Below are 23,646 nucleotides of genomic sequence, written 5' to 3' on the forward strand. Positions count from 1 at the left end.
TTATACCCATCTGTAACATTTAAAGACCAGACTTTTTTCTTTAAAAAAAGTTTATTTAGAAAGTATAGTGTAAACAAAATTGTACCACTTTGATTTTCTTTCAATACAAGATTCCTGATGCAAAGCTGACGCCATTCACAATGGTGGGCTCCTCCGGCAGAACACTGCTTTTCTTTTTAAAAGGACATCTGTGAACCAGGGATAATAAAGGTTTGTTGAGGGTGGAGAAGTGTGAACTGCTGTTACCTTCTGCCTCGGACAGTAGACTGGTCTGGTTTCTGAGTCCTTCCGCAGCCTGTGCATGTGGGGTGTGAAGGGCGCTGGACAGAGCGGCCATGATGAACAGCGATTCCCTGGGGTCCACAGCTTAACCTTAGTCCAACAAATGCAACACTCAAGGATGGCATGAATTAGGACACAAGCATCAGCCCATCACTGCAGAATTCAGTCTTTGGTCTTGAGGTCAAATGAATCCTATTCACATATTAGAAGGTCAAGCTCCTTGGAGATGGACAGAATACAAGTGAGCTTTCTAGAAGGACGGACTTGGGAACAAATCAGAAATGATTTCTATCAGGTTCCCAGAGAGATGTGTGGTGTCTCTGGTATACAGGCCTGGAAAAACCATCTGGCACTGCACTCATGGCAAATTCAGGCAGAATCTTTTGCCAAGTTTATACATAATAGAGGACCGGCCTCGTGGGACTCTTTTAGCCCCACTTTTTACAGACAAGGTAATCATGTTCACAATGAGCAGATCAATCTCTCACTGCACATGAAGCCACAAAGGATCGTGACAGCGTCTGATCTGATCACACAGTATCTTCTATAAGTTGTGGCTTTGTTTTGAAATCCCCAAACTCTAGCCCAAGCATATGATTAGGTCGGTGTGGCCTTCAGATCACAGAACCATCAATAGTGCTTTGAGGGCAGCTTTCCAGAACTCATGAGTTCAGGATACTGTTCTTTAAATGCTGCTTTTGCCAAAAATAGTTCTGCATTTGACTTGACTCCTTTTGGCTCAAAGGAAACCACTTAATTTGTCAAGAGAAGACTGAAAGGGATGGGTCTCCCCGACAAATACTGAGTTTGCACAGTGAACCTAGAGTTATGAGAGAAACTTAGGAATCTTAGTGTGTTGTCCTAAACACACAGGTAGAAGATACTATGAATTTAGTACATTTAGCTTTCTGGAAAACCATCTGAAACACAGACATCTGTATGTAGGAGTCCACACCCTGGGTCCCCGAGACCAGGCAGGACAGGTAACACCCAGCAGGCTTGTCTATAGTTCATCCTTCGCCTGACGCAGAACGAAGCGGTGCAGGGAGTCCAGGTCTCTGCCTCCACTGTGCTCACCGACCTTCTCACCCCCACGGAAAAGCAGCAATGTGGGATACCCCCGCACCTTCAAGAGAAAGAAAACCACATGCAGACCATTCCTTGAAAACAACCTCCTGGAGCTGAGGCTGGAAAATTTGCAGCTGACTTCTAAAGATGTTTAGACACCACAAAATTAATGCACTGAAGCTTGGGCTAGTCACTGTAACTCTTTCTACCTCTAATAGGCTTACTTACACAGGGAATAGGCTGAACATGCACATCTGCCATACCTTACACTTCTAATCCCAACTATTCGAGGACTGGAGATTGCTAGCAGTCTCCATCTCAACGGACAAGCTGGGCATGATGACTGTAATACCAGCTATGTGGAAGGTAAGGTATAAGGATCAACATCTACAGCTTGCCCCATGCAAAACTAAAAGATTTAACAAAAGCAACTGAGCACCAGTGGCTCACACCTGTAATTCTAGCTCCTCTAGAGGCGGAGGATTGTGGTTGAAGCAAGCCTGGGCAGAAAGGTCAGTAACACTCTTAACTCTAAGCACTACAAAAGCTGGAAGTGGAGCTGTGGCTCAAGTGGTAGAACACTAGTCTTGAGCAAAAAAAAAAAAAAAAAAAAAAACTCGGGGACAATGCCCTGCTGAGTTCAAGCCCTGAGCTGGCAAAATAAAGCAGGAAAGGGGATCAGGATGTGAATCAAGTGGTAGACTTCAACTGCAGACTGTGAGTAAGGGCAGTGACCAGCTCTGTGCATGGTGGGCAGGTCCTCAATGGATTTTCACAAATGACAACTACAGGCCACCTGTGTGTGTGACCAGCACAGGGAGAACGCATAGTTGAAGGAATGGCCCAACCACTGGCACTCTGGCAAGGTCAGGTTCACCGGTGCCTTTGCTTAGGGTGCTGGCTCTTGTGAGCCCTCCTGCACCCCTCGGGGATCTATGGCCACAGTTCTGGGGCAGTGACAGCAGCTCGGCCTAGCTCAGCCCATCTGGTGAGTACTTAGAATGCTACCTCGCAGAGTCTCTTCTGCTTCTGAAAACCACACAGCTCAAAGCTTGGTTGGAAGATGAGAAGTGGCAACCTCGGTCTTACAGTCCCCACTGTCCCGGGCACAGTCCCGCCCCGCCCCTGCCCAGGAACCCACCGAGTACTTGCTGCAGACATTCCGCTCAGCTGTACAGTCCACTTCCGCGATCCTGACCTCTGCCAATCCAGGGAAGTCCTTCCTGGAGAGCTCCTCCCAGGTAGGTGCCAGGTTCTTACAGTGGCCACACCTGGGAACGGACAGTGACTGTGCTGTGAAGCATGGGACACATGCTGTGACGGGGGCACTCAGGGACAAAACCGCCACTCACCATGGTGCGTAGAACTTGATGAAAGTTATTCCTTCTGCAATGGTGGCATCAAAGTTCTTTTCAGTGAGGGCCAGCACTGCACCCTTCAGGGAGGAAGAAGGCCAGGTTCAAATACATCACTTGAGGCACAAGAAATACCATGTTCCAGGAACCACGTACAATGCCTGTCTTGCTCCAAAGTCACTTGCATTGCACAAGCCACGCACGAGGCAGGCTGCAGCCCCTGGAGCTGCTGCGATGGGGGTACGGGACACTCACTGTACAACTGTGCCTTTCTTGTGGGACACTGCAGCATGGGGACAGTGGGTGTTTTACATAACACAGGCTGCTTCCCATTCCTACATCCCAAGTAAGAAAAATGTTCTTCCAAGCTCCAGATGGAGAATCTTAGCACAGGATCCAAAGCAATTTGCTTTCAACAAAGTTTCTCTCACAGGATTGTGCCTGTGGGTTCCTACACAGCTGGGTCTGTGATCCTCTCTGAGATGATGGACACCTTGTCTCGTGATGCCTTGTCACATGTTACTCTCAGGGCTTCTCAGGCCAGGTGGGGCCCCTGTAAAACAGTACTGCCCTTCTGTACATCCAGAAATATGCCACCACACTCACTGAGGCCACTTCATGGTGGAAAGCCTCATTATAAATAGAAAGGGTTGTGTGATGAAAACATCTAACATGTAATTGCCTGCAGTTTGGGCTGACCTTCAATAACCACCACGCAGAGCTGCGGGATCGTCTGTTGAAAGCAAATGAGCTGTTAACACCCAGGCTGTCCCCACTGTACGAAGGTGCAACGAGGAGCGGGCTGTGGGGACAAGGGGGCTCCCTGCTGGATTTTCCACTTCCAAACCAGAACTCCAGTGAGTGGCGAGCAAGCAGCGCTGAGGGCTAGCAGCTGGGAAACGAGCCCCTGATGTCCAGGGGGAGACACACCAACTTCCCTTGACTAATGTCACCTGCAGCACAAAGCTGCCCACCTATGCGGACCTCCTGTAATGCCCCACACTCTCCCCTAAGCACCCTCATCTTGAAACCAAACTACACCTTCTTCCTTCTTGAGTCCTTACCTGTAGAACCACCTCTTTTCCTGCCCTCCCCTGCCTGACATGCTCAGAAGAGCTGCATTCTGATGCCCTCTTCCATCTCCTTTCTCACCCTTCCTTCAGGTTCTGTCTTCCAGGGCCCAAGACAACAGTGGATCTGACACAGCTGAAGGTCGCATCTCCAAACCTTCCAGGGGCTCCCCAGCCATCAGGACCAAGTTCTTGGCCCCTGGCTTCTTCCCTGCAGCTCCGCCTGTCCCCACCTTTGCATCTCACCCTGCGCTCCTTGGCTTGCTACCATTCCGCTGCGTCCAGCATAGTTGCTGACAGCTCCCCGGCCTCCTCTGAGCCCAAACCGCTGCATCTCCCCACTTAACGTGACTTCTGTGCACACATGCTGTCACACCTTCCCCGATACACTTGTACCTGGCACAGGCACCAAATGTGTTAAGTGTTTAGTCTTATTTCCTGGTAGCACAGGCCAGTGGATGAAATAAAACAAGGGCTTGGTTGAAACATGAAGCTACCTGAGTGAATGAAGACAGCAGGTTGGTACATCAGAAGCTCCCCTAGCAGATGAAATATATACACACGCGTGCACAACACCCCCAAATCAATCCTGTGGCCACACCCCATATTGTGCTAAGGTGAAGTAACCCTGGGCACTTGTGTAGGCCGAGTGGGGCTGGGCAGCAGCCAAAACTTCACAGCAAACTCCCTCACATTTATCACCCAGAGCAACTAGGTCCAAAAGGAAGGCTTCATGAGATTAGGAATAGGTTTTCTGTGTGCCTCGGGGTTTGAGAAGGGAAATTTGTATTTACCAAGGCCTTTCAGCATGTAAAATTAGATGAAAAACATGTTTTGGGTTGGAGAAGGTAACTGAAGGCAACCATTTGAGTTTAACGGCCCCTCTGTCCACAGGTGTGGTTGAGGACAATGTCCTCTCTCTGCAGGTGGGTGGGCAGTCGGGGCCACCCCTGTCATTCTCACCAAGGGCAGGAGGCACGTACCTTGTCAGCTGCGGGCTCAGCAGCCAGCACTGGGGCCTCTGAGGGCTGGATGGTCTCTGGGGCTCCCACCTCTGGCCCCTGCAGCTGTGACTCGATGTAGTCTCTCAGCGACTCCAAGTCTCGCTTCCCCTTGTACTGATCCACCTGTGGGGGACATGGGCCATGTGGCGATGCTGTCCCCCTCACCTGCTGCCTCAACCCCATCACCATTTGGGGATGAGGCAGCACTCTGCTGCCCGACGAGTTCTGAGAAGCTGGGCCAGGTACGGAAGGAGGGAAGAGGCAATGTGCTTCAAGAGCCTCTCAAGTGAAAGATACTTGCTCCAATGGTGGATGTGGCCTTCTGCCACCAAGTCAGCGGCCTCCAGCTGCGGATGGGCCATCACCCAGCAACCAGATGCCGACCTACCTTCTTACCATCTCGGAACCAGAGCAGAGTGGGATAGCCTCGGACCTGGTTTTCTGAGCAGAGTCCATAGTGCTGCGTACAGTCAACCTGAACACAAAGAGTTGCTGGTCAGTTTAATCAAGAAGGCCTTCTTGATTAAAGGGACGTGCTCAGAAGAGCTGCATTCTGATGCCCTCTTCCATCTCCTTTCTCGCCCTCCCTTCAGGTTCTGTCTTCCAGGGCCTTCTTGATTAAAGGGACTTTGTATTTTAGAAAACATTAAAAAAAAAAAAGATGCAGCTTTTAGAGAGACTTCTCCTAAAAGCCAAAATACACTCAGTTTATGGAGTGCAATGATGAGATTTGAACTCACATGAAAATGGCAATATTCGGGAAGCAATATTTTAGCCTGAGCAGGTCAGCAGCTCGAGTTAAGGAGACTGACCTAACATCTGGGTGCAGGGTTGGGCAGGATGCTTACATGGGCAACTCCCAGCGCCAAATGGCACCAGGAACTCTCATGTTCACACCGAGGCAGCTTCCTTCAAATCAAGGCGAGCAGGGCTGGGCTGTGGCTCGGCGATAGTGAAGTGCCTGGCACACACAAGCCTGAGTTGGAGTCTCACACTCCACATGTGCAAGCAGTCAATTTTGTGCAGGAGTACTTGGCATACAATAAAGGTGAGGCTGTGAAGATGTCCAATTCAGATCATGCATCCTTAAATCTGTGAGCTTTATTTGTCAACAATTGTAGCTCAAGCTTTTTATTCCATTTAAATCTTTTACAAAGATTCTGCTTGCCCAACATTTTCCTAGAACAATTTATTATGCCCTTTTCCTTTACTAGTGGCATTAAATTGGGCTTATCAGGACTAAGGTGTTTTACACCATGCCAACAGATTAGGGTATGACTATTTTACACCTTTAGACTTCAGCGAGGGCCAAGAAGGTAAACAAACCTAGAAAGCCTCAAGTAGAGTACATGGAGGGCCTGAGCAGATCTGGGGCCCTGTAACTAACCCAGCCAAGCTGCCCAGAGAAGAGGTCCCCCCCCCACAACCTGGGGGCTAGTCTCCTCATGCCTGCTTCTGCTGGGACCTGGACTTAGATAAACTGATTATAAACCTCTCAAGAAAGCTCAGGAAGCCACTGAAAGGAAGCATACAGTTAGGAGATAAAGGGATTGTTTTACAATTATCTCCATAAAATGTTCAATATAATCATAACATGTAATTAGAACACACAAAAAACAGTTAACAAATGTGAAGGAACCATTTATCTACTAACAATAACAAATGATCACAGTTTATTCCATAGGCTCATATGAAAGCAGTGCGTTTTTACCTCCCAACTACACATGCAGGTTTGCCTCCATTTGCAAAGGGGCAGACTGACGCATGAGCATTCTAAGGCTAGCCAGCGAGGTCTATCCAGCCCCTAAGTGGTGCTTTTGTCTACCTTACTGTAGTAGGTAGACTGACACCGCTACTTCCATATACAAAACAACCTGTGGCAAAGTAGAAAATTGGGATTTTCTTTTCATGAAAAGGAAACCCTGGGGCTGGGAAGGTGGCTCAGTGGTAGAGCGCTTGCCTTGCATGCCTGAGGCCCTGGGTTCGATTCCTCAGCACCACATAAGCAAAAAGAAAAAAGCCGGAAGTGGCTCTGTGGCTCAAGTGGTAGAGCACTAGCCTTGAGCTGAAGAGCTGAGGGACAGCAAGTGCTCAGGCCCAGAGTTCAGGCCCCATGACCAGACCCCCCCAAAAAAAAGAAAAAAAGAAAAGGAAACCCTTCTAGTGATGTCTGGTGGATGCCAGCAGATGAGTGAAGTTCAAACGGCCCAGGAGTTGCTCTTGATAGTTCCAGAAAGTCTGGTTACACGGAAACTGTTAGACAGCGCTTCTGGCTTTTGGTAAGTGGAGACAGGTGGAAAAAAATCCCTGGCTAACAGCGAGGAAATATCTGCAGTGAGTCTGTGCAAACCCACAGCCCAGAGCCCTTCAAGAGAGAGTGCCTGGGTGAGTTCCACGGTGTGCTGTGGATGTTCTACAACGCACTACCCTGTGTCTCTGCAGAAAGGCTTCAGGGCTGCCAGTTCAGAATTGGCACTCTCTTCAAAATAAACAACACAGCCACTGCCCTAATTTTATCTCTAGGCTGTGGAAAAGCTAGCAAACTCTAAAGCAGGCTGCCACTGGTGGAGGTCAAATGAGTTGTCAAGTGGCACACTAGATGGAACTAATAAATCAAATCTGCAACTTTGCACACAGAATAAATAATGGGCTACTCCACTCATTAATCCAGCCCCACACAGCCAATTTCCAGTTTAATAAGGGCTTTCACCTACCTTGCCCATCTTGACAGCTTCAGAATGTTCGAGGCCCAGAGCCAGCTGCTCCCAGGTTGGAGCCAGAGCTTTGCAGTGACCACACCACGGAGCGAAGAACTTGATAAAGTGGTTGCCTTTAGTAGAGGGCCAAGAGAGAAGGGGTGGGGGAGAGGATCTGTGATTTACGTCATGCTGTATGGTAAGTTGACTTGAAGAATCAGATCTTTGTTCACCTGCTTAGCAAACCTCAGTTCCCTTGAACCTTTTAAGTGGTAAGGAATGACCTGCAGTCCTATGTTTATAATGAGTTCATAATGATACTCAAAACTAAACCTTTCAAGAATAGGAAACCAATTCACAATTAGAAAACTGGCAGTAAACGGCAAGAATCAGGCAGTTAGCCTGTCTTGTTTATGAACCATAACCATAACCAAGAAGCAATAAATGAGGGTAAGTTTTTCTCCTGCTTAAAAAAATGAAAGGAAGCCAGATACAGGTGGCTTATGCCTATAACCCTAGCTACTCAGAAGACTGAGATCTGAAGATCATGGTTCAAAGACAGCCTGGGCAGAAAAAGCCATGAGACTCATTTCCAGTTAATTACCAAAAAATCTCCAAGTAGAGCTGTGGATCAAGTGCTAGAGTGCTAGACTTGACACAAAAAGCTTAGGGACAGCATCTGGGCCCTGAGTTCAAGCCCCAGGACCAGCGCACACGCACATGCACCCCCACACAACTGAAAGGATGTGAGGTGAGCCCTGCCCTGCTCATGAGTGCATGCAGATTGTTAGGGCTGCTCCCGCTGTAGACACAACCAGACACACAGCAGGCTGAGGTGACGCTGTTCCTAGATGTGACTAGTAATTTACAAGAAGAATTCTGGGAAAGGAGTGTATAAACCACCATGGGGATTCAATCAGCAAAGTCCAAAACATTCTTCAGGCTCACAAGCCAAGTGCAGAAGGAAGAGATGCTAACAGAAATGTGTAAGAACACACATACGAGGTGAGGGAAGGGGTGATGTTGTCCAAAAGGAAATGTACCCTTTACCTGATTTATGTAACTGGAAACTCCATACATGAACATTTTTTTTAAAGGACATACACACAGAAATCTATATAGACGTTCCTCAACTCACAACGGGGTTAAGTCCTGATAAGCCCCCACTGTGTATCAGCGAGCATTTACTGTACCTATAGACCCAATGTAAAACAAAAACTCGTTCAGTTGAGCTAGTCAGGAGCCATCAGTATGTAAAAACAACCAAATCACAGTGCACAGAATAGACACACGAATGATTTTAAGACAGGCAGTATAGAAAGACTGCCACCAGCACCTGGCTTCCCTTTTTTGTTTTGTCTATCATGGGCGCTGTCCCTAAGCTCTTTTGCTCAAGGCTAGCACTTTACCACGGTGAGCCACAGTGCCACTTCTGGTTTTCTGGTGGTTAACTGGTCTGGCTTTGAACCGTGATCCTCAGATCTCAGCCTCCTGAGAAGCTAGGATTACAGGCAGGAGCCACTACACCTGGCTTATTGGAGCGGTTTCTACAGAAGCTAGCAAAGTGCTGGGAGGGAGGGAGGGCTGTGAGACGGATGGGACCCCAGAGGCGGCAGTTTGATGTCTTGGTCTGGAAAGTGTTTGCAGTGTTGCAATTCACTACTGTTTGATCTCTCTGTTGTTATGCCATAAAATAGAAGGTTTAAAAAAATAGTTTTATTACTCTCCTGCCTGGGGGTGGGAGGAAAAATTAAATTCTCAAGTACCATTATCTGGACATTGAAGATTTTTGTCTGTGCTGCTCCACCTGTGGCCAGACAGAATGAGCCAATGGATGCTGATGGTGGCCTGGCTTGAGACTCCACCACACCAATGCTAGTGGCTGCAGCCCCATCACCATGGCAATAAGGCACTGGGGAAATTGTGAAGCACTTATTTGGAACTCATGCTAGGCTAAAAGCATATGCAGACAGGTAGACAATCTGCCCCAGGCTACCGGTGGAGAAATTTCCAGGAACCCACTCAGGTCTGACAGAGCAGGCTGGCAGGAAGCCAGGCTTCGCTAGGAGGAAAGAGCCTCCTGGGGCAGCAGGCAAGGGTGTACTGGGTGCTGCTTACAGCAGGCCTTGCTCTCAGAGTGAGCTGGCATGGACTTACAGGGGCCATCACTAAGAAGATATAATAGGCTGAACCCATTAAGCTCCCGAGGGGAACCAGGTGGAGGTCTCAGGGTTGGAATACAGGTGCAGATTAACTTCTAATAGAAAGAGGGAAATGCCAAAGACATGGCCAGGAGCAACTTTAATAAGCTAGAGGAGAACTCAGGCTCCCAGCATGCAGAAGCTACAAGGTCAGGTACAAGCCTAAGCTTTTCCTCACAGCTTGGTACCTGCTCACATAGAGATTGTTCAGTACTTAGGAGCCCTTCACAAAAATGTGAGCTATAGTACAGAAAGCTGTTACTTTATGTAAGAAGAATATTAAACGGACTCATAAGTAGCAGCAGTCCCTACACACTGCTTCAGGACAGTAAATACATGATTAGCGTTAATATAAACACTTTCTTATCCAAGGGTAGGAGGTAGTTTGTATGCACATTGTGTTTATTTGTGATTTGTGAGGCCTTTGCTTAACATCAGGCTTGCCTATTTACAAAGACAGAAACAAAACGAGGAACAATGTCTAAGAGCAGGTGGGCAGAGAGAGCCTCATCGGGGGACAGGAATTGTGCTGTCTCCATCCTGGCCTTGTCTATAGTGTCAGGAAGCAACACCCACCCTTCTTTCCATCTTACCTTGTGCAACATGCATCTCAAAGTTGCTGGCTGAGAGCTCATACAATCCCTGCTTGAGCTCGGGGGCTCTGGGTGGTTCTGCTTCCGGCTCTGGTGTCTACAGGGAGAAACAAAGCTATGGTCACTGAAGATACAGTGAAGCCACTGAGGTGACTGGCCTCTGATGACCACTCGCACCCAGCACCTCTGTGCAGTGCTGCCGGGTTAAACGAGGTCAGGGGGTCTGGGTGCTTTAGGAGCACACCCCTTACCAGGCTCACCCTGCAGGACTGAGGCTCCAGGGCAGCCAGCTCTACCCCAGAGCTAAACCACAGGAAGAGGAGCAAGGAAAGTCCAGCCCAAACCATGTCTTCTTAGAAATGTAATCTGAGACTTCACATAGAATACAAAATAGCCTTCCCAACAGGCTCAACAGCAGGACAATGGGAAAAAAAACTAATAAAAGAAACCACTGGGGAACAACGGGGCCTGGTTACCCTTAATTCATACAGCGGCAGGACCTGTAGAGCAGAGTAAAACTGCAAAAACTGATAGAAAAGTGGCTGATAGGAAGGATGTGTACCAAATGTAAAGAACGTAACGGACATCACTAAGTTTGGGATGGAACCAGAGAGAACACTCCGTAGAAGATGCTTCTGCAAGTTCAGTGGTTCCCCCCTCATCGTCAGGGGACACTTTCCAAGACCTCCAAGGATGACTGCAATCCCAGACGGAGCCCAACCCTACAGCCAGTGGCTTTTCCTATGCCATGCATGTGCCTAAGGATTATATTTATAATCTGAGTACAGTCGGGGACTAAAAATAATCACAATCCACTGAAAAAAGTTATTCGACACTTGTAAGCACCCACATGAAAGGATGGCTGAGAAGTAGGTGAAGTGAACAGAGCGATACGAAGAGACTTTTAATACCAAGTAGTCACTTGTGGCACCCATAAGGCACACACTTTTGGGTCCTCAGCCACTGCTCAAGTGACCCCCCCAGAATCCTGGGGACTCCACAATGTCATAGAAACCAAACCAACTGCTGAGAGTAGAAAATGAGGACGCTGACATGACTTCTGCATGTATTTGTGCCTTTCCTGTAGTGTGAACTGGGCGCTGTCCTTGAACTTCTTTTTGCTCAGTGCTAGTGCTCGACCCCTTAAGCCACAGGTCCACTTCTAGCTTTTTCAGTAGTCTCACAGACTATTGCCTGGGCTAGCTTCAAACTGCAATCCTTTGGTCTCAGCCTCCTGAATACTTATTATAACAATTGTGAAGGCAAGGCACTGGTGGCTCATGCCTATAATCCTAACTACTCAGGAGGCTGAGATGTGAGGTTCCTGGTTCAAAGGTAGCCCGAGCAGGAAAGTCCGTGAGACTCTATCTCCAATAAACCACTCAGAAAACCAGAAGTGGCGCTGTGGCTCAAATGGTAGAGCACTAACCTTGGGCTGAAGCTGAGGGACAGTACCCAGGCCCAGAGTTCAAGCCCCACGACTGACCAAAAAAAAAAAAAAAAAGTGAGGTGGCACTTGCCTTGCATGCTTGAGGCCCTGGGTTCGATTCTTCAGCACCACATAAGCAGAAAAAAAAAGCCAGAAGTGGTGCTGTGGATCAAATGGTAGAGTGCTAGCCTTGAGCTGAAGAGCTGAGAAACAGTGCCCAGGCCTAGAGTTCAGGCCCACGACCGAACCCCCCCCCACACACACACACAAAAAAGTGAGCAACCAATGCCTGGCCTGACACAACTCCTAGAACACTTTTTTGGCTTTGTAACTTCCTGTCAGGGATGTATTCTACAAAAGAGCCTGGCACTGGTGGCTCACACGTGTAATCCCAGCTACTCAGGAGGATGAGATCCAAAGATTGTAGTTCAAAGCCAGCCCAGGCAGGAAAGTCTGTGAGACTCTTATCTCTAATTAATCACCAAAAACCAGAAGTGGCACTGTGACTGAAAGTGCAAAAAGAGCTCAGGGACCATGCCCAGGCCCAGATTTCAAGCCCCAGGACTTGAAAAAAAAAAAAAAAGTCACTTTGAAGGACAAAAATATTCTTTACAAAGATAAGCAGCAATGCTGACAATCAAAAAATTAGAACCTCAATTCCACTAAGAGTCAAGTTAGAGTAATTCCACAATCCAATCATAAAATATCATCAACAGAGCAACATACAACATAAAATCATTAATGACATACTTATGATTCCAGCTATTTAAGAACAAAGCAGAAAAGCAAATATGGAAATAAAAATAGAGGAAAAATTAAATGGCAGATTGACTTTTTTATATTGCTATTAACACTAAAGAGAAAATTCAGATTTATTCTTCACACATATAAACATGTATTTAGGTATAAATATAAATAAACTTTTTCAAGTTTTCACTTTAAAAAAATCTAAGCTCTGGCAGGATTCAGGTAGCCCATGCGTGTAATTACAGCACTCAGGAAGCAGAGATCTGAAGATCATAGTTCAAAGCCAGTCCATGAGGCTCTCATCTTCCAACTGATCACTAAAAATCTAGAAGTGACACTGACTCAAGTGGTAGAACACTAGCTTTGAGCAAAAAAGCTAAGGGACAGTGCCCAATCCCTGAGTTCAAGCCCCATGACAAGCACAAAAAAGAGAAAAAAGTGCCAGTGTGAGGGCCTGGGGTTCAAACCCAAGGACTGACATACATACACACACAAAATCCAAGTTCCACTTCATCATACCCAAGTGCCACTGGCCACCTTTTATGGCCTTCTACAACCCCCTTCCTCCTCAATTTCTCCAGTTCTAACTTATAACAGTGCTGGAAAAGCCAGCCGGTGGCTCACACCTGTCTATAATCCTAGCTACTCAGAAGGTTGAGATCTGAGGATTGCAGTTCAAAGCCAGCCCAGGCAGAAAGTCCATGAGACTCTTATCTCCAATAAACCACTCAGAAAACCATAAGTGGCACTGTGGCTCAAGTGGTAGAGCACTGGCTTTGAGCTGAAGAGCTGGGGGACACTGCCAGGCCCAGAGCTCAAGCCCCATGACAAAAAAAAAAAACCAGTGCTGGAAATGCAGCATGTCATGTGACCTTTTGAAGTGGTTTTCCCTTCCTCCACTGCTTACTGATGATCCACTGATACTGATGTGTGTCCTTTACACTGCCAAGGAATAGTCTGCAGTATCGAGGCACCAGTGTGCTTAAGATTTACCACTTTAAACCCAATGCTTCCTAATTCCAGCTAACACAAATAAAACTGCTATGCAATAAGTAGATAGATAGCTGTGCTGCTCAGGCCTGTAACCCCAGCTGCATAGGAGGCAGGGATCAGGAGGATCACAAAAGCCAATCCAGACCCACAAAGAAGGAGACCTTACTTGAACCAACCAGCTAGGCTGGTGATCCATACCTGTCATCCTAGGCTAGAGCAAGTGGCCCAAGACTGGCCCTTGGCAAAAATGAAGTGGAGAAGGACGGGGAAGGGATCAAATAGCAGAGAGACTCCTTAACAATTGAAAGAACTTGAGTTCAAACCCCAAAAAAGGGAGAGAAGGAGAAAAGAGAGAGGAAAAAAGGGAGGAAAGGAAGGAAAGGAAAAGAAAGAAAAAAAAGGGCAAGCTTTAAAGTACTCCATAGTTTCAAAAGCTAAACAGAGCAGCATGTAAAAGACTTGGGTTTGACCCCAGCACTACATTCAAACTCAATGAATTTCAGAGTAAGCACTCATCACTCTGAAACTTTCTAGGCAGCTTCATGGTAACACAAAGGGACCTCCTAAGACTATAAATATTGTACAAAGATTTTGGCGTTTGTGTGTGTGTGTGTGTGTGTGTGTGTGTATGTGCATGTGTGTGTATGTGCGTGTGCATGTGTGTGTTATCCCTAACACAAATAGAAAGCATCAATGAGTTTCATGTTTAGCCTTGGGCCCCATCTCAAGATATTATGTATATGCAAACATTCCAAAATCCAAAACACTCAACACTTGCTGCAAGTTGTTTTGGGTAAGGTAAGGGATACTCAGCTCATATTCAAACTTGTCCAGAGCAAGAACACTATCACTGTGACAAGAGATCTGACGACAAATAGGGAGCTCAGATCCCTGTTACTCGGAGAACCTAAATCATGGCGCCTGGATTCTATAGTTCTAGAGTGGATTCCACACAGCATTCCCTCTACATGCAGACAGCAAATGACCTGTGGACTTCCATGCTGGACCCAAACTTGCCTGTCCTCCTCTGTATGCACTTGAGGCTGCTACTTACTTCCCTTATGGAGTTTTTCCTGAGACAATCTTACCAACCTGACCCAGGCTGCTGAATAAAGCCCTCATAGAAGATGGGCTTGGGGGGGGGGGGCAACATTTAAAATTTTTCTGAGGCTATTAACACCTCTTTAAAATTCTCCTCATATCCTAAACTGTCCCCTTTCCAAGAAAGGAGGACATTTTCCCAGAAAAATGTGAAGCTGAAATCTGTATCCATACAGATTTAATCTGTATAGAAGTTAAGTCTGTATGGAAATTACTCAGCCAGCCTTCTTGCCCCTAAGATGAAAGGGCTTTTCCCCACAAATAAAAGGAGGTTGTTAACTCTGCTGAACCCTATTTGATGCCATGAAGCAATACTCTTCTCCATGCAGTTAATTTTAAGCATGTACTATCATAGCACTAAAGCAGCAACTGAGTTTCTGAGTAGCTGTGATATCCAGAGAGAGTACAGGACAGTGGAGTCATGCACATCTGCTGGAAAGTGACACCAGTGAGCTGCAGAGCTCCAGATGATGGAGGGGGAGGTGGGGGAGAGGCCCCAGGGGCATGGCGCATCTGCAGGTAGCCACAGGCCACCTCCACACCAGCACACGCTGCCCTGACCCAAGCAGTCGTAATTAAGTGCTGACACTGAAGCCACAGACTTCAGATGCTCTTGCTATTATTAACTCATCATAGGCTTCCAACAGGGGATGCTCACCATTCCCTAATCCTAAAAACACACAGCTACACTGTCCAAGCACACACCACCCCATCTCTGTGTGCCCAGGCCCTCACCTTTTATCAGGAAGCACCAGACACAGGGAGGTACTTAAGGAATACTTTATGACTGCAGTAAGTTACAATAAAATGAAAACTTTTAACATAGGTAGGCAGCAGAGGAAGGGACATTTTTCTTAGTTAAGCAACATTCTCACAGTGTCCTCGCAGTACCCCCCCACACACACATGAGATGAAGACTAAGAGCACTTGCTAAGGGTGGTAGATTACATGATCAGCGAAGCCATCAAGGGCCTTGGGAGACAGAGAGAAAAGGAAAGAGCCACAGTCTGCCCACAGCTGGTGGGATTAAAGCTACACACCACGGGGCTGTTAGAGAGGTGAAGGGCAAAGGTCCTGGTAGAGAACTGGAGGGCCCAGAGGCTAAGCTGCCCCCAAATGGAGGAAGGAACAGAGAGAGAGGGGTGGTCACTCACAGCCGGCTCCTCACTCAGTGTCTGCAGCATCCAATTCTCCAGGGCCTGGAAGTCCCGGGGACCCTGGTACTTCACTGCTTCTTGGCCAGGCTTAAAAAACTTGAGGCTGCAATAACAACAACAGTTAGGCAGAGCAGGGGTCTAAGACACTTCAAAGTTAAAGGAATTATGAACTTCACTGAGAGCCAGACAGAAGTGAGCAGGCCAGAGCAGTTGGCCAGGTACCTGACCCCCTGATAAAAACTTTGAAGAGAAACATTAAAATTATGCTCCAGGACATAAATATATTCATGTAACCCCCGATTGTCAGAAGTTTCTGATGTTATTCAAGGCGTTATGAAAACCAAGGTGAAAACTTGCTGGAATTAAAACCCAGTGCTTACTGCTCTATGCTTGGTGCATGAGTTCTGAAGCTGCATCTCCCCGTTATTTGTGCCCTATCCTTCCTGGCAAGGTACCCATCATCTTTTGCTGCTGCTGCTGGATGTGCAGAGGATGAAGACAAAGCATGATGTCACTGTATTATACTACGCTGACAGATATCAGACTGTCCTGCAACGCTATCAGAACTCAAGTTTCCAACTGAAAGTGCATCCTGGACATTCACTTGCTTCCTCCTGGAGCAGGATCTCTTCTTTCCTTATACACACTGGCGTCTGAAGGAATCTGCAGAGAGGGTGTGGGAATAGTCTTTCAGTGGTGAACAACAGACCTAACCTGAAGATGGAACTGGCCCTTCCTGGCACAGGGCCACTCCATTGGTCATGGGAAAATATGATGGATGTGAAACTTCACACATGTCAAAGATGACTGGACAAAAATGTGGCTTCTGTCAGAAAAAACAGGAAAGAAATACAGAGTAGGGTTTGAGGGCAGGCCCATTTATCTTAAGAAACCCCTATACCTCCATAGCACAAATGCAGGGGGCTGTGAGTCAGTGCACCATGTCCAGAATCAGCTTTATAAATCAGTGTGTTCAGAAACAAGATCTACAGGCTTACAGAGTGCCACAGGCAGTTCAGGCTGTTATACCAGAACACTACAGACCGTGATGGTTGCAAACAGCAGAGATGGATTTCTCACAGTTCTGGAGACTAGAAGTCTAAGATAAGGTGCTGGTGCATTCTGCATCTCCGAGGGTTTTCAGTTCTCCAAGGCACCTTCTCCCTCAGTCCTCACACACCAGAAGCAAAATAGTTCTCTGGAGTCTCTTCAGCAAGCATGAACCCATCCGCAAAGGCTCTGCCCCAATGACCTGGACCTCTCCCAAATGCTATCAATACCATCACTTGGGGTTAGAAGTTCAATATAAATATCTTAGAGGAAGCAAACCATGCTAACTCTACTTAGCATGATGATTCACAGCTATGCAAGAAAAGCAGCACGAAAGTGAAAAGGGAGTCCTGGCCTTATTGAGAACCTACAATTATGTTAAGGGCACAGGTGAGGTCCCTGGTGCTCAGGTGGTCTATGAGGTACCTCTGAGGAAGCACAAGCCCCTGTTCCCACTTTCTCCATTGCTTATACAGAACGGCTGCACTTTCAACAGGGTTCTGGTCAGAGTTGAAAACACGGTTGAGTTGAAAAGGCATTCAATAACTAACTACCAAATACCAGAGCTTAGTCCAGCCTGCCTTAAACATGCTCAGACCCTCCCATTGCCTACAGCTGACAGAATCATCTAATGCAACCTTATTTTATAATAGAGGGCTTGTTATCTCATGTTCTGAATGTCTCAGGTCATCTGGGTGACCCCACTCCCCAAGAAAATCCCAGATCAAACCATCAGCAAGTTGGGACTATCTGCAATTAAAATATATAACGGGCTGGCACCTGTGGCTCATGCTTGTAATCCTAGCTACTCAGGAGGCTGAGATCTGAGGATCATGGTTCAAAGCCAGCCCGGCCAGGAAAGTCCGTGAGACTCTTATCTCCAATAAACCACCAGAAAACCAGAAGTGGCACTGTGACTCAAGTGGTAGAGCGCTAACCTTGAGCTGAGGGACAGCGCCCAGGCCCAGAGTTCAAGCCCTATGACAAAAAAAAAAAAGAAAGAAAGAAAAGAAGAAAAAAACTGTATAAGGTAAACATCTAATTTGTAAGTTTAAACAAAATTCTAACTGGAATTAGCCAGTATACTGTGCCTCCAATGAAGATCATACAAAAGCCAACACTATAAGCCAAGTCCAAGTACGCTATCACCACTAAGAGCACCCTCACCAGCCAACGGGCCTCCTATAGCTGGAGCAAAGTGAGCTGGAGGCAGAGACACGGCAGTTGCTCGCTGGCCTTCACCTTCCCCGCCCGCCCCCTCCCCCGTGGAAAACACAGGGTCCTCACATCACAAAGAAATGGGTTATCAAACTCATTTATTTCTCTGCTAGTGTTCAAACACAGACTTAACCTGTGACTTTTTTTTTCACAACTTGGTCCACACTGAACAAAATCAAAAATTCAAATTAAAAAATGTTAATAACACTTGTTAGACTGAAAGATCTTTGTGACCTGACCCAGTTTGAGATCCCGCCTTAGTATGTTCAGAGAGTGCAGGGCAGGGGGAGACCTTAGGCTTCCAGTGCAGGCCTTCTATTTGGTCTGAAGTGCATGAATTCAATTCTCACTGCTACTAGAGGCGAAGGCGGTGATAGAGACCAGGCTCAGGGTACAAGCCCATGATTCTGCTGCTACTACTAACCTCCTGCACAGGCATTTGTGTCTCTTTCAAGGAGGCTGTAGGGGAGAAAATCTCCACTTAGGTGTCACTCTGGAAAAACTGTAGAAAATTTCTATTGCTGGAATGGTAATGGGGGTTAAACTGAGACCCCTAAAACGGAGCTGTTGAAATTCTAATACCTAACTCAGAAGTGATCTCATTTAGAAAACATGATATTCACAGAGGTGATCAGTTATGATGAGTTCACTACAGTAGTCCCTAATTCACTATGACTGATCTCCTTAAAACAAAGGGAAATTTGGAGAGAGACATGCATACAGAAAGAAGGCCATGTGAAAACAGGGCTCGAGTAATACAATACCAGCCAGGGGATGCAAGGGCTACCAGGTGCTAGTCTGCACCTGGAATGTCTCTCAAGAGCCTGTGTGCTAACGGAGATGAGGCAAAGGATTCTCCTACAAGACTGAGGGGGAGCAGAATCCTGCTGATTGCTTAATTTTGGTATTCTAGCTTCTGGATGCTGAGACCATATATTTCTAATGCTTTTAGCCGTCCAAGTCTAATATCAACTAATACAGATACTTCCCTTCAGCCCAGCCACTGCTAAGGGTTTCTCAGATGATTTTTTTTTTACTCAATGAGAATCATTTCCCTTAAATATAATCAGCCATCTCTATGAAATTCTCACTCCAACTCAGTGTATCAAGGGAGAATGACATAAAATCACCTAATTCAGGTACTGCCACAATTCTATGAGATAGGTACTATTTTAAAGGAAGCAAAAACTCACACAGAAAATAAATGCACTAATGCCTTTATGTAACTATATGTGTACACAACACTTCCTCTTGTACTCTGCTAAAAACAAACAGACAAAAACAAAACTATTCTTGGGCCAGTCACTGAGGTCTCACACTTTTTTTTTTTTTTTTGGTCAGTCATGGGGCTTGAACTCTGGGCTTGGGCGCTGTCCATGCGCTCTTCAGCTCAAGGCTAGTGCTCTACCACTTGAGCCACAGCGCCACTTCTGGCTTTCTAGTGATTTATTGGAGAGTCTCACAGACTTTACTGCCTGTGGTGGCTTTGAACCGTGATCCTCAGATCTCAGCCTCCTGAGTAGCTAGGATTGCAGGCATGAGCCACCGGCACCCAGCGGGTCTCACACATTTAATCCGAGTTATTCAGAAGACTGAGATCTGAGGACTGTGGTTTGAAGCCAGCCCAGGCAACAAAGTCCATGAGACTCTCATCTCCAGTTAACTACCTAAGTTAAATAAATAAATAAATGCCAGAAGTGGAATTGTGGCTCAAGTGGCGAGCAGTAGCCTGAAAAAAGTACAGGGACAGTGCCCAGGCCCTGAGTTCAAACCACAGGATACACGTATGTGTGCACACACACACACACACACACACACGAAAAGAATGCAGTGATGGGAAGGGCTGGGAAGGGGAAACAAAGGAGGAGGTAACAATGCTTGATAAGAAATGTACTCATTACCTTGCCCAGGTAATTGTAACCCCTCTGTACGGTATTTTCACAATTAAAAAAAAAAAAAGAATGCAGTAAAGCCCTGAGTTCAAGACTCAGTACTGGCACAAAACTATTCTTGGACATTTCTGCAGGCCTGTGGTCATAGGGAACCTCTCACCCATTGTTGTAGTGTGAGATCTTTTTCATCTTTTTAACACCTAAACACCAGTGCCTGTTTTACTTGGGATAACTATCTTCTGAATAGCCAGGACACAGGATCCAGCATAGGTTTATACAAGAGAGAGACAGCATCTGGAGTGATACTGCGGTACCTTTAACCACGTCCTGCACACCCTGAAGCTTTCCCACCTCAGAGCAGCTTCAGTTTCAGCCTTCCTGTGACATGTTTTGTGTAGTTAGCAGTGCAGGAGTGCACACAGGCTGGGTTACATCCAACCTACCTCTATCACTCTTGCCTCCAAGGCTACAAAGCACACAGCAGTGAGCAATAAGTACTAAGTATGCTAAGTACACACAGTAGCACAGTTTCTATTGATCTGATATATAGGCTGGTATTGTGGCACTTCGATTAGCAAACCTTAACTGAAGACCAACAGTTCTAGAGTCCTTTGTGGAAAGACCAAATTTCCAAGTGTAGGAGAAAATCCAATATTGACTAGTGTGCTTGGATGACTGTTAGAGGTGGGGTGAGGGTGTCATTGTCACCCGACTGCATAATGGGGGACTAGGATTCCACTATGACCCCCCCTCTTAGGATGGAAGAATTCTTACTTTATAAACACGGGCTTGCATACTACTCAGGTAATGAATTCTTTCCTTGATTATAACTAGTAGTTGGGAGCTGCAGTGGCCAACCTGCCCCCTCTGGTGGAAACAGCATCTTCATCTGGGGCTAAAACTCAAGATCCTTGCATTTTACTCATGGCTGGTGTTCTACCTTTTGAGTTATGCCTCCAGTTTCAACTTCTTGATGACTAACTGGAGATAGGAGTCTTGAGGATTTGTCCGTGCAGACTGGCTTTGAACCTCAATCCTCAGTTCTCAATCTCCTGAGTAGCTAGGATTAACAGGTGTGAGCCACAAGCATGCACCATCCCACCCCACACACTCCCTGCCTGTTTTTGTTTTTTTTTTTTTTGGGGGGGGAGGCCTGAGACCAGGACTCAAACTAAGTATCTGTCACTTTTGCTCATTAGCTAGCACTCTACCAACTGAGCCATGCCTCCAGCGCCCCGCCCCAGTTTTATACCTCATCTTCTGCTATTATATGTATGGTCCCACATCCAAACTCAGGTTGAAATTTCATCCCCATTGTCAAGTGTTGGTTTATTATGGTGGTTTTATTTTTTGTTTTGTTGGTACTGGAGATTGAACTCAGGGCCACTCATTTGAAGGCAAATGTTCTACCACTTCAGTCACAAACCCAGGCCTACAGCATGAGGCAAGAGGTAAGGAGAGAGAATCAGGATTAAATGAAGTCATGATGGTAGGGTCTCCACCGGTAATTTTATAAGAGGAAGAGAGATGCAAATAAGGAAGTGCACTGTTCTACCACGTGATGCTCAATGCTACCTCAAGACTCTGAAGAGTTGTCACCAGCAACAATGCCCTTACTACATACAGGCCATCAGCTTTGGCCTTCCAGAATTGTAGGGGGAAATAATCTTCATCCTCTGAGTAAATAATCATCCAGTCTTTGTTCAGTTACAGCAACATAGAAAGGACTAAAATGTCCCTTTTGTTAAATAAGTCAGTGCTTGTCATCTTTCTGTTACTGTAACAAATACCTGCCATAATCCTCTTATAAAGGGAGGAAGTTTACTTTAGCTCACAGTATCCCAATATCTACTTTAAAGACAGCCCCAATGGCTAAGCTTTCTTTCATTAGGTCACATCTCCTAAAGGTTCTGTCACCTACCAATAGTACCAGGGTAGGGACTGGGGGCTAAGACTTTAACACAGGGCCTTCAAGGAAAAGTTGTTCACACCCTAGCAGATACAATTTGTCTCAAACTCCAAACACTCCTACTGTCCAGGGAGCATTAAGTATCACCTATTAGAGCTGCTGGCATTTGGTCTGCTACTCTTTACCACCCCAGTGCTAGTCACATGAAATATAATCTAGGAATAGTAGTTGAGAATCACTAAAAATCCTAATCTAAGATGGATGAGGGGCTGGGAAAGTGGCTCAGTGGTAGAGCGCTTGCCTTGCATGCATGAGGCCCTGGGTTCGATTCCTCAGCACCACATAAGCAGAAAAAGCCAGAAGTGGTGCTGTGGCTCAAGTGGTAGAGCGCTAGCCTTGAGCTGAAGAGCTGAGGGACAGCGCCCAGGCCCAGAGTTCAAGCCCACAACAACAAAAAAAAGATGGATGAGAAGCTGTGTACTGATGGCACTCTGTAATCCTAGCTTCTTAAGAGACTGAGATTTGAGGATCAAGGTTCTAAGCTAGCCCAGGCAGGTAAGTCTGTGAGATTCATCTCCGACTAACCAGCAAAAATCCAGAAGTAAAGGTGTAGAGTGCTAGTGGTAGAGTACTAGCCTTGAGAAAAAAAAAAAAAAAAGAAAAAAGCCAAGCGAGACCAACACTGTAGTTCAAGTCCAGTACCAACACACACACACAAAAGTGGGGGCTGGGGCTGGGAAGGTGGCTCAGTGGTAGAGCACTTGCCTTACATGCATGAGGCCCTGGGTTCGATTCCTCAGCACCCCATAAGCAAAAAGAAAAAAGCTGGAAGTGGTGCTGTGGCTCAAGTGGTAGAGCACTAGCCTTGAGCTGAAGAGCTGAGGGACAGCGCCCAGGCCCAGAGTCCAGGTCCCACGACCAGACCCCCCCCCAAAAAAAAGTGGGTAACACAGTCTGTGGGAAATGTATCAGTGACATCACATAGGGCAGGATCCCAGGAAGACCCCACGATTGTCCCACAAACACATTCCCTCATGAGCACATTGCTTATACCAGAGAAGTGTCCCTGTGGCTTTCCCACACAGTAAACAATGTATCCTCATCAGTATCTCTCTCCCCTATCACACTGTCTCATAGAGGAAAACCTAACACTGATTCATTAAAGGTTGCTTTCGATACAAATGAACAAAGCAATCTATAAGAAGTACAGCATTAAGTGCCATCTTTCCTAAAATCTGAGTGCCTGCTCTCACCTCACAGTCTCCTCACTCCAGATGTACAAAGACTCGCCAAGGCACCCCTGCAGATAGTGGCCACACAGATGGGGAAGCCACAGCCCCGTGAGACACACGTCTACCCTTCCCTCCCACTCACGTGGGGTATCCCCGCACGCCCTGGGCAGAGCACACGTCCGAGTCAGTCGTGCAGTCTACTTTTGCCACGTAGACCTTGGCATCCTCCATGCTGTTGTACTTGTCTCCCAGCTCATTCCATATTGGCTGCAGCCGCTGGCAATGTCCACACCTGTAACAAAGAGAGGGAAGCAAACAGCCTGAGTGCCAGGTCCTGGGTGCCCGGCCCACCTGATCCACCAGGCAACAGGCTCTAGCCTTTCTTCTCTCAACAGCTCCTGTCTTCTCTCCTGCTCCTGTCTCCACCCCTCCAGAGCGGCCACTTCAGCATCAAATCAGAACTTAGCAAGGCATTTTTTTAGTTCCTTTTTGACCTCCATATCAAAACCCGTCTTCTTTTTCCTTTTACCTGGGCCTTTGTGGTGTTGGTATTTTCTAAAAAGGATAAATTGCCGGGCGCTGGTGACTCATGCCTGTAATACTACTTACTCACAAACCTGAGGTCTGAAGATGGTGGTTTGAAGCCAGC

General features: G+C 46.7%; 1 protein-coding gene across 1 annotated transcript; it reads right to left on the reverse strand.

Annotated features, from left to right (window-relative positions):
• Positions 1 to 32: 32 nt before the first annotated feature.
• Positions 33 to 23,285, reverse strand: Txndc5 (thioredoxin domain containing 5 (endoplasmic reticulum)). Its single transcript, XM_013016663.1, has 9 exons — positions 23,140 to 23,285; positions 15,694 to 15,799; positions 10,270 to 10,366; positions 7,494 to 7,609; positions 5,168 to 5,254; positions 4,759 to 4,902; positions 2,703 to 2,785; positions 2,492 to 2,621; positions 33 to 1,408 (listed from the first exon to the last, which is right to left on the reverse strand). Exons 1-9 carry the CDS (start codon positions 23,226 to 23,228, stop codon positions 1,286 to 1,288), a joined length of 975 nt encoding a protein of 324 aa, XP_012872117.1. The 5' UTR covers positions 23,229 to 23,285; the 3' UTR covers positions 33 to 1,285.
• Positions 23,286 to 23,646: the final 361 nt, after the last annotated feature.

Source organism: Dipodomys ordii, unplaced genomic scaffold (genome assembly GCF_000151885.1).
Source record: "Dipodomys ordii isolate 6190 unplaced genomic scaffold, Dord_2.0 Scaffold32, whole genome shotgun sequence".
NCBI classification, from domain to species: Eukaryota; Metazoa; Chordata; class Mammalia; order Rodentia; family Heteromyidae; genus Dipodomys; species Dipodomys ordii.

Coding starts and splice junctions, on each gene's coding strand:
- Txndc5 (XM_013016663.1), bottom strand. CDS start 23,228: ATGGAGGATGCCAAGGTCTACGTGGCAAAAGTAGACTGCACGACTGAC. Junction 5,255..7,493: donor AAGCTGTCAAGATGGGCAAG/GTAGGTGAAAGC, acceptor CTTTGTGTTCAG/GTTGACTGTACGCAGCACTA. Junction 2,622..2,702: donor ATCAAGTTCTACGCACCATG/GTGAGTGGCGGT, acceptor GTCCGTTCCCAG/GTGTGGCCACTGTAAGAACC.